This window comes from Xenopus laevis, chromosome 5S (genome assembly GCF_017654675.1).
Source record: "Xenopus laevis strain J_2021 chromosome 5S, Xenopus_laevis_v10.1, whole genome shotgun sequence".
In the NCBI taxonomy this organism is placed as follows: Eukaryota; Metazoa; Chordata; class Amphibia; order Anura; family Pipidae; genus Xenopus; species Xenopus laevis.
Window position 1 is genome coordinate 17,633,998 of NC_054380.1, and position 15,434 is coordinate 17,649,431.

The 15,434-nt window shown below is 43.5% G+C and overlaps 1 protein-coding gene across 1 annotated transcript; it reads left to right on the forward strand.

The window, feature by feature from the left end:
- The first annotated feature begins 592 nt into the window (after positions 1 to 592).
- On the forward strand, positions 593 to 8,228 carry slc30a1.S (solute carrier family 30 member 1 S homeolog). Its single transcript, NM_001089958.1, is given in 2 exon segments — positions 593 to 1,379; positions 6,746 to 8,228. Coding segments are annotated over 2 exon segments (1,494 nt in total). The 5' UTR covers positions 593 to 781; the 3' UTR covers positions 7,642 to 8,228.
- Positions 8,229 to 15,434: the final 7,206 nt, after the last annotated feature.

Sequence of the window (15,434 nt, forward strand, 5' to 3'; positions counted from 1 at the left end):
CAAGGCTGCACATAAACCAGTTCAGTCTGCAGCATGCATCTAAATAAATTGCTAGTATGTGTTCAGTTTCACTACATGAGGTACTGGCAGGGAAGCCACAGGGGCCATGTTCCTATGGGTCATTGATTCAGGAGTCACAACCAGCAGCAAAAAAAAAACAACAGAGAAAGAGAGAGATGGGATTGTTTATATAGAATTTTCAGCAGATACAACAAGGCTCCCAATCCTGCAGCCCCTACAGCTCTTGCTGCAGCTCAGTCCCTAAGTTCCCCCAACACTAGATGAAATATGCTCCTCAGGTACTGGCTTGTTTATACCAGCAGCGCTACATTAATTGACAGAGCAGCAAGGAGAGGATTGTTATGTGGGGCCATCTTGTCCACAGCCCATTGCTTCTCCCCAACCAATGAGCGAACAGGACGCGGGACCGGCAATGGCGTCTGTTGCTAGGCTACACGAAGCCTCCGCCAATCAGACCTTAGTAGAGGGGTGTGGCCCTTGCGATGCATCACGCCCCCCCAGGCTTCGCTCCGTGTGGAAAAGACGGGTTTCGGGTGCAAAAGTTGCTGTTATTTTCCTCTTCCGGACGTCAGCGATGCCCAGTGTGAGAGAAGCCGCCTGCGCCGCCGGTCCTCTCGGCTCCCCCATCCTTCTGTCAGGCGGAAGTTACCGTGCGCCGCTACTTCTACACCTTCTACACCACAGCGGCAGCAACAACCTTCCGACTTTAGGGCCGTCGGGTTCCGTAGCGTGAGCAGCAGCATCAGAGAGGAGCGCAATCATGTGGGAGTCTAAGCGGGTGCGGCTGCTGTTCATGTTGGCCCTGACCTTCATCTTCTTCGTGGTGGAGGTGGTGGTGAGCCGAGTGACCGCTTCCCTGGCGATGCTCTCCGACTCCTTCCACATGTTGTCCGACGTCATCGCCCTGTCTGTGGGGCTGGTAGCGGTGCGATTCGCTCAGAAGACTCACTCGACGGACAAGAACACGTTCGGCTGGATCCGGGCCGGGGTGATGGGGGCGCTGGTCAATGCCGTGTTCCTCACCGCCCTGTGCTTCACCATCGTGCTGGAGGCCATCGAGCGATTCACCGAGCCTCAGGCCATCGAGCAGCCGCTGGTAGTGATGGGGGTCGGGGCCGGAGGGCTGCTCATTAACCTCATAGGCCTGTGTATGTTCCGCGACAGCGCGGGGGCAGGACACGGACATTCCCACGGGGGAGGAGGAGGAGGCCACGGACACTCGCACGGGCCCAAGAAGTCGCACCGGGAGCGATCGGCGGCAGAAAGAGCGGCCATAGACCGGGAGGAGACCAACATCCTGGTGGAGAATTACGGCAACTCGCATGCGGCGGGATCGGAGGGGACGCCGAGAAAACACGGTGAGACCTGGTTATACAGGGCATTGCACCCCCATGTCCTCAAGTGGTGCGGTCCAGCTGCCACGCCTCACATTCACCCTAGGGACGCACTTATAGTCACCTGAGGGGTGTCATTTTCATCCATTCATTAAATTTTCATAACTCGCCCAAATCTCAGTACCTGGTAGAACCCCCCCCCCAGTCCTGTTGGGTTCGTCTATCTCTACCCCTTGTAAGTCCTTTTGCCCCTACCTCGCTACCCATGCCAAGTCCTTCAGCTATGGACCCCCCCCCCCCAACTCTGTGCATCTCTTTTTTTATCCACATAACCAGCAGCTCCCACCCATGGCAGGTATAGGTCACGGTGCTGTTCACCTTCAGGCCATGTCTTATTCATAGTCCAGTCTTTTATTCAGGTCAGTGTATGGTTGCTAGGGGGATTTGAATCTTAGCAACTGGATCGCTGAAATTGCAAACTCGTGAGCTGCTGAATAAAAACAACTAAATTAATCCTACTTAAAGTTAACTTAAAGGTGAATAACTACTTTAAACTCCTTACCCAGTTAAGAAAGCCCCAACCAGCTCTTTGAATGCTCACCTGTGGCTCCTACATTTCTTCTATCTTTTAAAGACAAGTCCCTTCAATCTCTTTATGTATCTCTCTTATGGCCGCTGCCTTCTGCTCCTTGTATCCCTTCCCATCCCCCACTGCTATTAAACATGCCTTTCCATGTGCTTCCCTAATGCAAGTCCCACAGCCCATTGGATCTAATAGTTCTTTTAGCTCTGGTTGACACTGTACTTTGCTGCTCCTTTCAGTTACTTCTGTCTCATCCTGCAATATGGTGTCCCTTCTGCATTTTGTATCTCGTTTGTCCTCCTGTTGCAAGTCACATCAGCCCATTTTATCCCACCAAAGGTAAAATCCCTTCAACTTTGCATCCATCCATCTATATCAGTGGCCACCCCATGCCTTCTGCTCCATCCTCCAAAGTTCCAGCCTGATACTGGGCCATTGTATCCACAGACAAGGCAGCAGGCATTGGGCTGTAAAGGCTTAGAAACAATTATTAGATGTGGCTCAGGGGGTCCAAATACTATGAACCCAACATATATCTCATTTGTTGCCAGAAAGGGAATCTCTGCTGTGGGGTCAGGGAGGCTATGGAATCATCCCTAGCAGAGATGTTATTACCCTTAAGGCCCCCATACACCGCTGATAACGGCTGCCACCAGACCGAGTTGGCAGCTTATTGGCCTGTGTGGGGCCATCCAATGGGCTTCCCCGATCGATATCTGGCCAAAAGATGGACAGATCTTGATCAGGTAGGTTAAAAAATCCCGTCGGATCTATGCGTGTATGTGGTCCCGCAATCCGACCGCCCATATCAAATCCATTATGATCCGATCGTTGGGCCCTAAGTCCCACGATCGCAGCAGCCTGATATCGCCCACTTCAAAAGAGCGGATCTGTACGTCTATGGCCACCTTTTAGAGGCACATTTATCAAAAGTCGAATTTCAAGTTTCCCATGAACTCTAACTTCGACCAATCAAAATTTATTTTAATCAAATTTTTAAAACTTGAGTGAATAGGATCGACCCGAATACTCCAATTCAAATTGAATTCAATTCGAGTTTTAAAAAAATCTATTCAATATTAGGAAGGCTGCAAACAACTCCAAATTGATCCCAGGACGTCTTCCATTGACTAAAACAGAAATTCAACAGGTTTTAGGAGGCAAATAGTCAAATTCGAGTTCTTGCAGGGCCAGTGTATAATAAATCTCGAAATTTGAATTTTTAAAAAACCTCTAATCAACCTAGTCGAATTTGACCGTTTTGGCCATAAAAAAAAAACTCAAATGTAAAATTCTAATTTTCACTTCGACCCTTGATAAATCTGCCCTTGGGAGTTGCCACTGTATGGCACCATTGTTCACACACACACACAGCATCTCCTCCCGTAGTAGTGCCCAGTAAAAATAAAGAAATGGCAAGTAATTGAGGCATTAATTAACCCATGCAGCTGTTCGAGGCATGTCATTTTTAGTTGAAAGTATTTGTTTCAGTGAAGTATCCTAGATTAGATTCTATTCCTATGGTTCTTGCGTCAATTCCAGACTATCATGATACATTGGGTGTCCCAGGCGTCTCTAGCTGCTCCTGTATTTTGCTTCTGGAAACTTCTCTGAATCTTGACATTTGTCACGCAAAATAAATAGCGTATTTGCAGAATAAGCGTAAAATGAGCAGATTACAATCCTTTTCTCTTTAGTGCAGTGAATAGGGTTGGACTCTGTGTTGGATTTAACTGAGTGCAAAATGGGCAGAGAGCGTTGGCAACTCCTTAGCTGAGTGCAAAATAGATCTTTCTCCCTCTCTGCAGCCTTTTTGGCTGAGTGCAAAATGACAAATGCTGTTTTGTGCTTGTGACGTTGGCCGGCCAGGTGACTTGTGCAACTCCTGTGTAAGCAAAGCCAGTGTATAATGTTTCCCACATGCCTTCATACCTCCACATTATATCCCAATATGTTGGTTTTCAATGTAATAACTCACATATGGGTTTTTCCCTTTTTTTTTTTTTTTAAACCGTCTTGCTGTATTGTGTGTTCAACAGCGACATGCTCATGTTTACTAAGAGCTTTGTTTCACTCATACGCTGCTCCTGAAATGCAATGTGCCAGCGATTGCTGCTTAAAGATTTAACACTTGTCATTTTGTGGCTAACAAAGCGGTTGTTCACCTTCAATCACGTTTTTCAGTTTAGTTGGTTTCAGATTCTTCACCAGAAAGAAAAAAGAAAGTAATTTGGAAAAAGTTATTATTTCTGGTGAACAATCATGTATCAATTTAGATCAGTTTACAGGGTCAGTGACCCCCCCCCCACCCCTCCTAGAGCTGCTTTAGCAGGAAAAATTAAGCTTTACCTTTACAGTCACACATAGAAAATAGAAAGTAATTGGAAAAAGTCTTTAAATGTGTGACTGTTTTCCTAATATTTAAGTGTAAAGTGTAATTTTTACCCAGTAACGTAACTAGAGAGGAATGGGCCCTGGCGCGGGACACGCAGCCGGGCCCCCCTCTATACCACCGGAACCGCCCGGAAATCATTGCGTACGAGTTGCCGGGGGGCCCAGATGGGGTGCCCCGGCCCAATCGCACCCCCAGCTCCCCCGGTAGTTACGCCACTGTTTTTACCTTCTAAAGCAGCTTTTGGAGGGGTGGGGTCGCTGACCCTGTAAATTGATCTAAATTGATACATTTAGTTGATACATTTGTTATCTTTGTCCCTGCTGAGCAAAATTTCTGGGTATTATTAAAGGCAGTTGTTAGAATTGATACAATAGTTGCTAATATTCCACAGATACTGCAGAGAAATGTATCAACTAAATGTAGCAAATTGTAATGGTTCAGATGCTCCTGGATCACTGAATTTTGGGGGGAAAAAGGGTAAAAAATCGAAAGCATTAGAAACAAGTCTTTATGGTGAACAATCTGAAAACAGCTGAACTGAAAATTGTTTGAAGGTGAACAACCCCTTTAAAAGAAAGTCTTATTCCACTTGGGGGTGCCAAATGTTGGGCAACCCCAAGTAAATGTATTTACTTACCTGTTACCCTAAAACTGTGCTCCTAACAGCAGAAAACTGCTCTGGCCCAGGTTTATTCCAGCGAGTACCACGGAGCAATCCTCTTCTGGCTTCTTCTTTCTTAAATTTTCCCAGGGCCCTTTGTCAAGCCTGAGCCCTGTATAGTCCAAAACGTTGCCACTTTCATATGAGCTAATAAACACCTGTCACCTGTTCAACTGCATCAGTAGTGCCATTGGTGTTTTGTTTTGACCCCATTTATATGTGATTTGTTCCACACGGTGATCAATTTAATTGTGGTTATATTGATAGCGACAGATTCATATTTTACAGAATCTCACGTTGATTACTTGTAGGCGGAGAGTTAATCTGGTGAGTGTGGGTCTCATGCCGCCGGGTGCATAGCAAACCGCTCCTGCTGGTGAATCTTATAAGAGAATCAAATGTCCTTCAACCTTTTAGCTCATGTTTGGCTTAAACGTCCTGCTTCACATCCCAACCACAACCAAAAGCCTTGTATTTTTACATGTCCGCTTCGTCCCTGGCTGCTTTGAAGCCACTGCCTGAAGAGAAATGCCCACTATGCCCTACCCTTTAACCACACCTGCTTGCAGTTCCTAATTCACCCTATAATCTCATTCAGGGAGGCCGATATAATACATATTTATCACCCCAAAGAAGGTTATTCCTAAACTTTAATGTTTGCCTCCTAGTCACTAGTAATGTGCGGGTAGAGATTTCCCCTGCCCCCCCTCCACCCGAGCCCGACTTCCGGGTTCCTTTTATAGCCCCGCCGATGACGTCACAAAAGGGGCAGGCGCAGCGTCTATTAAAGAAGGACCTGGAAGCTGGAATTTGAGGCTGTGCGGAGAGCAGGAGAGGAGCTCAACCCGCACCCGCGAAAAAGAGTGCGAGGTCGGCCTGAACCCGCTTGACCCACGAGTATCGTGCCGGCCCACACATCAATACTAGTTACCCCTCAGGGTGTATGGAAACAGATACTTAGAGCCCAGCACTAATCAACCATGGGTGGCACATTGTCTAATGCCTTTCCATCTGTAACCAGCCTCAAGTCCTAGTGGTTGATGCTGCAGAGAGTTGCAGTTATACCTAGTAAGCATTCTGTAAAGTGTCTGAATTGTCAGCATGCAAAGTTCAACTTTGAGCCTCAACCTTAGTCACACCATATAGTGGTTAATGAGTAACATAAGTGCATTGTCAGCAATTCACATTGCAAACTGGGGAACAATATAATATAGTTGTATTTACTCTACTGTCCAATTATAAACTATACATCGTTCCTTTGTGCATTCTGTGTCATAATGTAGTAATCAGCACTGTAGCATTGGTCCAATTTATAAATAAAGGCTGGGCGTGTCCTAACTGTCCCTGCCAAAAGCAAAGTAGGAGGGGGACAGCCAATCGCAGCCCTGCAGTCAAACCAGCAGAGACAGGGTCCAGTTTCCTATCAGGTCGGGCTAGCTGCTGATCGGTAGATGAAAGATATGGGTGGAATTAGTAGGGTTTTTTTTCTAAAATATTCCATAAATCAGCCTGAAACACTATTTTAGTTTCTTAAGCGAAATCTTTCTGTATTTAAAAGAGTATAAAACATTGGTACATTTTTATCGCTCACACAAAATGTCTCCTTCAAAGGCCTGGATCGTTCCTGTTACAGGGCTCATTCTATAAAGATCAACATTTATATTACTTCAGTTTAATCTTCAGTAACTGACACACACTGCAGTAATAAGGGAAATGTTTAATTTGTATCCCCGTTCTTTCTTCCTCTACAGATGCCTCGGCAGAGAATACGGTAGCCACACGAGTGAATGGAAACGTTGTTGAAAACCACTTGTCAGAATTCCAAGAAGATGGTACTCAGCTTAATATGCGTGGGGTGTTCCTGCACGTGCTTGGAGATGCATTAGGCTCCGTCATCGTGGTGTTTAATGCTTTGATATTTTACTTGGTTTTTAATCCTTGTCAAGATGATGAAAACTGCGTTAATCCTTGTGTAGAGAGCCACTGCGATACAAAAGTCAATGTTTCTTCTGTCTTGACTCCTTCTTCAAATAACAGCTCTCCGCCTCCTGAAATACAAGTTGCGGGACCTTGCTGGGTGCTTTACCTAGATCCATCTCTGTGTGTGATCATGGTGTTTATACTTCTGTACACCACCTACCCGCTTCTGAAAGAGTCCGCTCTGATTCTCTTGCAAACCGTTCCTAAGCAAATCGACATATCGTCCTTGAAGCAGAAACTGAAAAACCTAGACGGCGTCGAAGCCGTCCATGAGCTCCACGTCTGGCAGTTAGCCGAAAGCCGTATCATTGCCACCGCGCACATAAAATGCCACGATCCTGCTGCGTACATGGATGTGGCTAAACGTATTAAAGACTTCTTTCATGATGAAGGCATCCATGCCACCACCATCCAACCGGAATTTTCAAGCGTGGAATCGGGCTCGAGGATTTCCCTGTGTGAGCTGTCCTGCAGAACTCAGTGCGCGCCAAAGCAGTGTTGCGGGAGCACGGAAAATAACGTTTTGGGAAAGAAGCCGGTTTGTGGCTCTGCCTCTTTCTCCAGTCTAGGAATGATCAGTGAATCTCCCGAGCATAATCAAAAAAGGACTAATTCTTCCGAGAATCCTAGCGACGAGCTGCAAATAAATGTAGACCCCAGCGTTTGATGATCCGTATATAAGACTAATGTTGCTTTATTTCATGACATTTTAGTTTTCTTACCTTTTTTGGACACTGATTTACACGCCACGTGAAAGGAAACCTGAACGGGCTAGTTTTTATGATGTAACGTTAAAACCAATTCCGCTTGCCAGGACTGTTCTGCCATTGAATTGACATGCGTAGGCATTTTTATGTCGTTGTTACAATTTTATATTTTGTTTCACCCAGAACCACACACGCCTTACGGTGTAAAAATACGTACTGAATAGTATCTGCAGTCTCTTATTAGAGAGGTTTTTTTTTTTATTTTTTACATATTTACTTAATTTATCTCTAGCTGCTGATCCTTGCTCATCTCTTTGCTGAACAGTGTATGAGTGATTTATAATACGCCTTTGCTTCTCGATGATGATCGCTTATGTTGCCTGAGTACTTGTGCAGCAACTGATTGTATTTTAGCTACATACTACATGGCTGCTGCTGCCTTTCTGGTACAGCAGCTTCTGTCTGCCTGGGAAATCACAAATGACAACTAATTCTGTTGGCTGCTGTACACTCATACCTTTAAAATATAAAACATTTTCCCAAGTTATAGAATGCTTTTGCCTTTTTGGTTAAGAATGTTGTAAATTCTATTCTAAAGTGTAACACATTTTTCAGTTCTTTCAGTCAACTTGATTACCTTATTGCACCACTGAATTGCAACCTTTTTGCATGCGTTGATTGTTGTTTTTTTATTTGTGGCTTGAGTTGCTGCAAAGTAGCCCGGCATAGTCTGGAAACCACATACGAGCTTGATTATTCTCAACATCTTTTAATTGTTGAAAGAATAAGGAAAGCCTAAAGTACAGCTGTCAAAATTATAAGGCAAGCAACTAAAATTACTATCTAAATTTACTCCAGAGAGCCCTGCTTCCATGTATCCCTTGTACAGATACTTTCATCTGAGCATGTTGAACTGCACATGTGCCCAGCTTGAATCTGTGCAAGGGATCTTCCTACAAAAACATGGCACCATTTGTATTCAAGGGTTGGTTCACCTTTAAGTTAACTTTTAGTATGATGTAGAAACTGATATTCTGACACGATTTGTTTTAAAGGAAAACTATACCCCCAAACATATGAGCATAAAACAGCTCATATGTAAAACCCTGCTTCATGTAAGCAATTTTCATAATATATTTTTTTAGTATTATGTGCCATTGGGTAATCATAAATAGAAAACTTAAAAAAAAAAAAATAAGAACCACCCCCTGGGAACCTACGATTCACTGTGCACACAAACAAACCATACATGTTAGGTCACATGAGCCAATTAACAGAGAGTTCTGCCTTTTGCTTCAACACTTCTTCCTGTTACAGTTATAGAGTTGTAGTATTTCTGGTCAGGTGATCTCTGAGGCAGCACACAGACCATCACAAAATGGTGGTTCAAGGCAAGAGATTTAAAAGATCAATATTTACTTTAAATATATATACCAGTTTGGTAAGATTCTTTAATATGCCTCTTAATTTGATATAAACTGATGCTTAAGTATTCATTTTGGGGGTATCGTTTTCCTTTATTTATTTATTTTTTCTTTTTGAGTTACTTGGCTTTTTATTCAGCATCTCTGCAGAAAGTAGCAAAGCCAATAAATGAGTAGCCTTGTAGATAATTTTTTCTTTCCGTTTTAGATGGGGTCACTGACCCCCCATTTTAAAGCTGGCCAAACTCAGAGGAAGGCAAATAATTCAAAAAGTATTAAAAGAAAAAGATCTAGGTGAAATGTTGCTTAAAATTGGCCTTTCTGTAACATACTAAAAGTTAACTTAAAGGTGAACCACTCCTTTAAGCCCAAAAATGGAGTCAATTTGGTCACTTCTGGATGCCACGGCTCCTTCTAGTTTCCCTGTGTCAGCATCGGCCTTGGCTAAAGATTGCAGGTAGGCAGGGGTGATCTGATTGTTACTGCTATTCTGAAGGGCCAGGAGCACAAACATGTGAAAGGACCTCATTAGAATGTTCTATTGCTCTGCCCTTGTACACAATTTTTCAGCAGCTCTGGGCTCTACCACCAATCAAATATCGGAGCAATTTTAGGGTAAAGCCACACTGGGCGTTTTGGGGAGATTTGGTCGCCTGGCAACTAATCGGCTCTTCTTTGCGGCGACCAATCTCCCCAAACGCCTTCCCTCACTCGGCGCCGGCTAAAATGAAAAAACGCTAATCACCGGCTAAAATGAACCGGCGCTAATCACACGCAGCGATTCGTTTTCTGAAGCCGCCAGGCGACCAAATCTCCCCAAAACGCCCAGTGTGGCCTTAAGATTACACAAAATTTTGTGGGAAATTTGGTGATGTTCTACTACTTACCTGGTCAACCATTGACTATCACTGAGGCTTTCCCTGAAGTCTGTATTTTTTTAATGGTTATTCATTAAATCAGTTGGACCCTTAAAGATGAGATATCAAATGAATCTGTACCAATAATACCTATTCAAGCCCCTCCCAAAGTGTTGCCACCGAAGAGCTTAAACATTTTGCACTAAATCATTTGTATATGTACAGATACAGTTGGCCGGTATTTCACACTGCTAAAAAAAAATCTTGTTCATAATCTGCTTTAAGGGGCATATGGGTACGTTTGACTTCTATGCCCCAGTAGCTCCGATGAACAGACCAAAATTGAAACTCGGCCACCTTGAATAAAGAGATGATTTGTTTGACATCGGAGCAGTTTTTAGGATTGTATTTGGTTGTTACAGGGCTCTGGGGGGGAGCGAAACAGAATTTGTTGGGCCCCTCTTATCAGTAGTAGAACTGACCAACATCTGGTTTTTCAATTGTGCACAGACTACAACTTGTAGGGTGCAAGGATTTCTACTGCAACTGCAGTCGTAGGGCTGAATATTGAGCGGCACTGGTCTAAAGAGTAAAGGTAGCCGTAGACACACCGATAATATCGTATGAAACTAATTTTCGTAACGATATTCGGTGTGTGTATGGTGGGAGACAAGCCGACTGATATCAGCAGAAGACATGGAGATTGATCGGCTCATCGATCGATCAATCGGGTTGGCCAGAAAATTTTGATCGGGCGCCTTTGAAGGAACCTGAATATTGTTAGTGCTGAATGGTCAGATACAGGTAGAATTCTATTGTTTCTGTCTGTATATCGGATTATTCAACTCCACACGTGTGTATTGAAATGAACTATCTTTCTTGGAAAGATTGTAATTGTTACTTCTATGGCCACCTTTAGGGCCGATTCACTAAATTCGAGTGAAGGATTCGAAGTAAAAAAACTTTGAATTTCGAAGTATTTTTTGGGCTACTTCGACCATCGAATGGGCTACTTCGACCTTCGACTACGACTTCGAATCGAAGGATACGAACTAAAAATCGAAGTCGAAGGATTTTAATTCCTAGTCGAATATTAAGGGTTAATTAACCCTCGATATTTGACCCTTAGTGAATCAGCCCCTTACTGTTCTCGATCTTCTTTCCACCTGCTAGTGATGTGTGGGTCAGGATTTTCCCGACTCTAACCTGCCCTCCCTTAGCCCGTGCCTGCCCGCATCCGCGCTTCTGGGTTGCTTTTATAGACCTGTGCTGACCCATCCCGCCAATGACATCACAAAAGGGGCGGGGCAAGCAGGCACATCGTCTATAAAAGACGAAGTCGGAAGCAGGCATTTGACGGTGGCAGGCAGGAGAAGAGCCCGCCACCCACAAAGAAGCGTGCAAGGTCAGCCCCTGAGGGTATCTGGTTGGCCCGCACCTCACTACCTGCATCTTCTGTTTTGCAGAGTCTTTGGTACTTACCCTTAATTGGACCCCACTAAAGATGACTCCTGTGATTGGTGCACTGAATGTAATCCGCAGTAATTGTGCCGCCATCGACAAATAAATATGTGCTGAGCCTATTTGAAACTGTCTGGGAGCATGAATAACTATTTGATCCATTTGTGCCTTTGGGTTGCCCCTTCTGTTGCATCACTTGCCTGCTTTGTGTTTGCCTGTATTCTTCTTGATATACATGAATCCACCCAATAACCACAGTCATCCCTTTAGATCACGTCCCCAGCTCACTGGCAGTCTCTCTTGTATTGGATACTGCCAAAAACGGTACATTAAAATTCCATTGATCTGCTGGGGGGACGGGACGTGTTTTGACTTGCCAAATGCCAATTTGTTTATAATCCTCAAAGAAAATGAATCTAAATTGTTTCTCCCCAGTAATAGTCTAATGGTTTGTTCTAGTAATACGGAGGCATTTTGGTGAAGGAAAGCCATTATTATTTAGTTTGCTAGTTAACCCTGTGCTCCAGAAAGGTTATCTTTAACACTGATTGGGTAACTGAGAAGAGGAAAATATTTGTCTAGGGCAATGCAGACTGTTATCACACTGTTAATCTTCCCTTGAGGGTTTTGGGATGGAGCTTCATGTGTGTTCAATAGGGTGCTTTACATTTAGTGCCATCAAATACCATTTTGCCATTAGCCTTAAAGGGATACTGTCATGGGAAAACATGTTTTTTTTTCAAAACACATCAGCTAATAGTGCTGCTCCAGCAGAATTATGCACTGAAATCCAAGTCTCAAAAGAGCAAGCAGTTGTTTTTTTTTTTATATTCAATTTTCAAATCTGACATGGGGCTAGACATATTGTCAGTTTCCCAGCTGCCCCCAGTCATGTGACTTGTGCCTTCACTTAGGATGGAACTATTTTCTGGCTGGCTGTTATCTCTCCTACTTGATATAACTAAATCAGTCTCAGTGGGACTTGGCTTTTACTATTATACCTTATATTGTCATTCCTATAAAATACTTTTTTTGACATTATTGTTCCTTTAAGACTACAGTCACGTGGCATTATTTTTGGATTTATAAATGCAGGCTGAATATACTTTCCTCAGCCTGCTCCTGTGTCTACAGTAACCAGCACTGTGTAGGCCTGTGTGCAGACATGTTTAAGAAGAAAAAAATGCACACGTGTGCGTTTCAGCACCAAAATCCGCACTGTGTGTCTGCATATGTGCTAAAGCCGTGCCTGTTCTTGCACATACAGGAGTGGGCTGAGGAGAGTTGATCAGCTGTTTCTTGGCCGTGTTTACTTGCATAAATGATAATGCACAAAATGGAGAGCTCAACCCAATCCCAAAATAAACACTTGTAATTGCAGGATGCTTACCCGGAAGATCTTTCCCTTGCATAGGGCTCAGTGGAGTAATAAATATAAACTTCGGATGCACAACTGTTAGTTGAAGTTGTGTCCAAAGGTGATTTATTTTAAGGCCATATATACACCACAAAAGGGCCCGGAGAGGTCAGACACGTTGCCCTTTTGTGATGTATATATGGGCTTAAAATAAATCACATTTGGACACAACTTCGACTAACAGTTGTGCATCTGAATTTTTTGCTATTACATGCATAAATGAGTCCCATTTTGCCATAGTCTTAAAGGAGAACTAAACTAATGAACCCTACCCTCTATTGTCCACCCTCCCTGTTCTCACCCGCACAGGTATTAATCCCTGTAAATGCCCCTAACTCTTTAATTACCCCTCGATGCAGAGATGTTGCCCGTGAGCTTTGCTGCACTGATTCTGCATCGAGGGGTAAATAAAGACTTAGGGGCATTTACAGGTATTAACACCTGTGCGGACTATGGAAAGTTGGGGTTTTCATTAGTTTGGGTTTTAGTTCTACTTTAAAGAAGAACAGGACCACGCTAACAAACCAGCCCCCCCCCCATGTCTCCCTCCACCCTCCTGAACTATTGGAAGCTCACCTGATCCCATCAATTGCTAATCCAGACCAGAATATGTAGAATAGTGCATTGGGATTGGTGGGTGCTATCTCGAGGGTCTTCACAATGTCCTTACTTGGAAGCAAATCAGGAGCGGTCCTGTGCTAATTAAATATTGCTGTATATGGGAACACTAATAGGAAAGCTGGTTGTTGTTCTTATAATGAAGGGAAAGTACAGTATACGCAAGTTTCTACAAAGGGATAGTTTTATGATGTGAATATCTAGAAATGACGACTAACAATCTCCTTGGCTCAAGACTACAAGTCGTACCACATCCCTACTCTCACCGTTTATGATGAAAAATATTATTCTTTATTATCATCACAACCTCATTAAACATTGCTTCAAAGATCCCATAATAAAATCCGGCTATTATGTAATATCTTGCTCTTCGAGGTTCCTTTTGGGTTAGGTTATGTCGAGGTTACGTGCCATCTGCTGAATAATCCATTTATTTGGGCAAGAAGGTGACATTCTCAGATACAGCCCATAAAGAAAGTCTAAAGTGCACACTGGCTCATCTATTGGCTGGAGAGTTTACTGATAGGATAAATGCGGCAATCACAGAGAGATCTTGATAAGCAGCGGTTTATTACCTCTTCGTAAATCTGTAGAACTTGATCTGCACAACGTCTGTAGAACACGGACAACTCTGTTGAACTATGTTTCTAATATAAATCATTTTTCAAGTCTGAATTCCCAATTCCCATAAATCATCTCTACCTGGTTCATGTCACATGCCAATATTTACATTTCATATGCTGCTGCCTGTTATTGATGTGAATCGCAATGAACGGCGTGTGGGTCTAGTAATAACTAAACACACCTGCAGGTAACCTATTTATTCAGTAAACATGTAAGAATGAAATAGCTCTGACATCGACGTCCCTTCTGTAACAAGTTTCTGCGCAGGCGTCCGTTTCCAGTGATCCGTAGACGACACGACCGCCTGAGGTCCCGGGTATACGTTTAACACGAACAAATACAGCTGCTTGTTTGTGTGTTAATCCAGGTTTAGGTGCAAGTACAAGGCAAATCAACTTCTCCGTCCAGATTACATCAGAACGTGAAGACTACTTCTGCCCGTAGATTTTATTTCTAGGCCACTGGGGGCGATGTGAAGCCATTTTAAAATATGTGCAAGAACATGGGACATTTTGTCAGCACCGCTTTATCTCTTCTAGTGCAGGTGACGAAAGTTCCCTTCCCATCGGCAGTTACTGTATGTAAATGGTCAACGAACCTGCATCACATTGTAGATACCTTCGGATTACACCAGGAAGCAGAGACGATGCATGTTTCCCACCAGCAACTCAACTTGTGTGGATTATAGTAGGACCTCATGGGGTGGTTTAGTTGCATTTGATGCATAGCGTCAGGGAATGGGGCTTGGGTTGGTAGCGGTTAGTGGAAGAGCTGAGGAATGTGAGGAACCGTCTACGAGCTACGATTAATTTATCTGCTATGTTCGTGGGACCTGCCTCTTGGTGGGGCTTCTTGCCGATAGTTTGGCTTCACAAAGGCGGCATCTAATTGTAACAGTATCCCAGGTAACTTTACACCTTCTTTCCTCTTCCTCGAGCTGATCATTGGCGGAGTCTTTGCCATTTTGGATATTCTACTATACATTCCAACTGTAGTTTTCCGTTATCTTCTGTCTTTCAGGTTTTGGTGCCATTTTAAAGCATTTGAGATCATTTTAGCTGAGCAGCCTATTATTTTGTGCACTACTTTATGGAGCAGATTTATCAAAGGTCGAGGTGAATTTTCAAATGAAAAAAACTTGAATTTCGTGTACTTTGACAAGGGAATAGTCCACATTCGATTCAAATTTGAAAAAAAAATTGAATATCGACATTTATCATGTTCAGCCTATGGGGGACCTCCTAGAACCTATTAGGAGTCAATTGGTGGACTTTGAAAAAATCTAAGTTTTTTTTGGAAAAACTTCAAATCTAATTAGATCGAATTCGCTATTCCTTTGATTCGTACAGTTC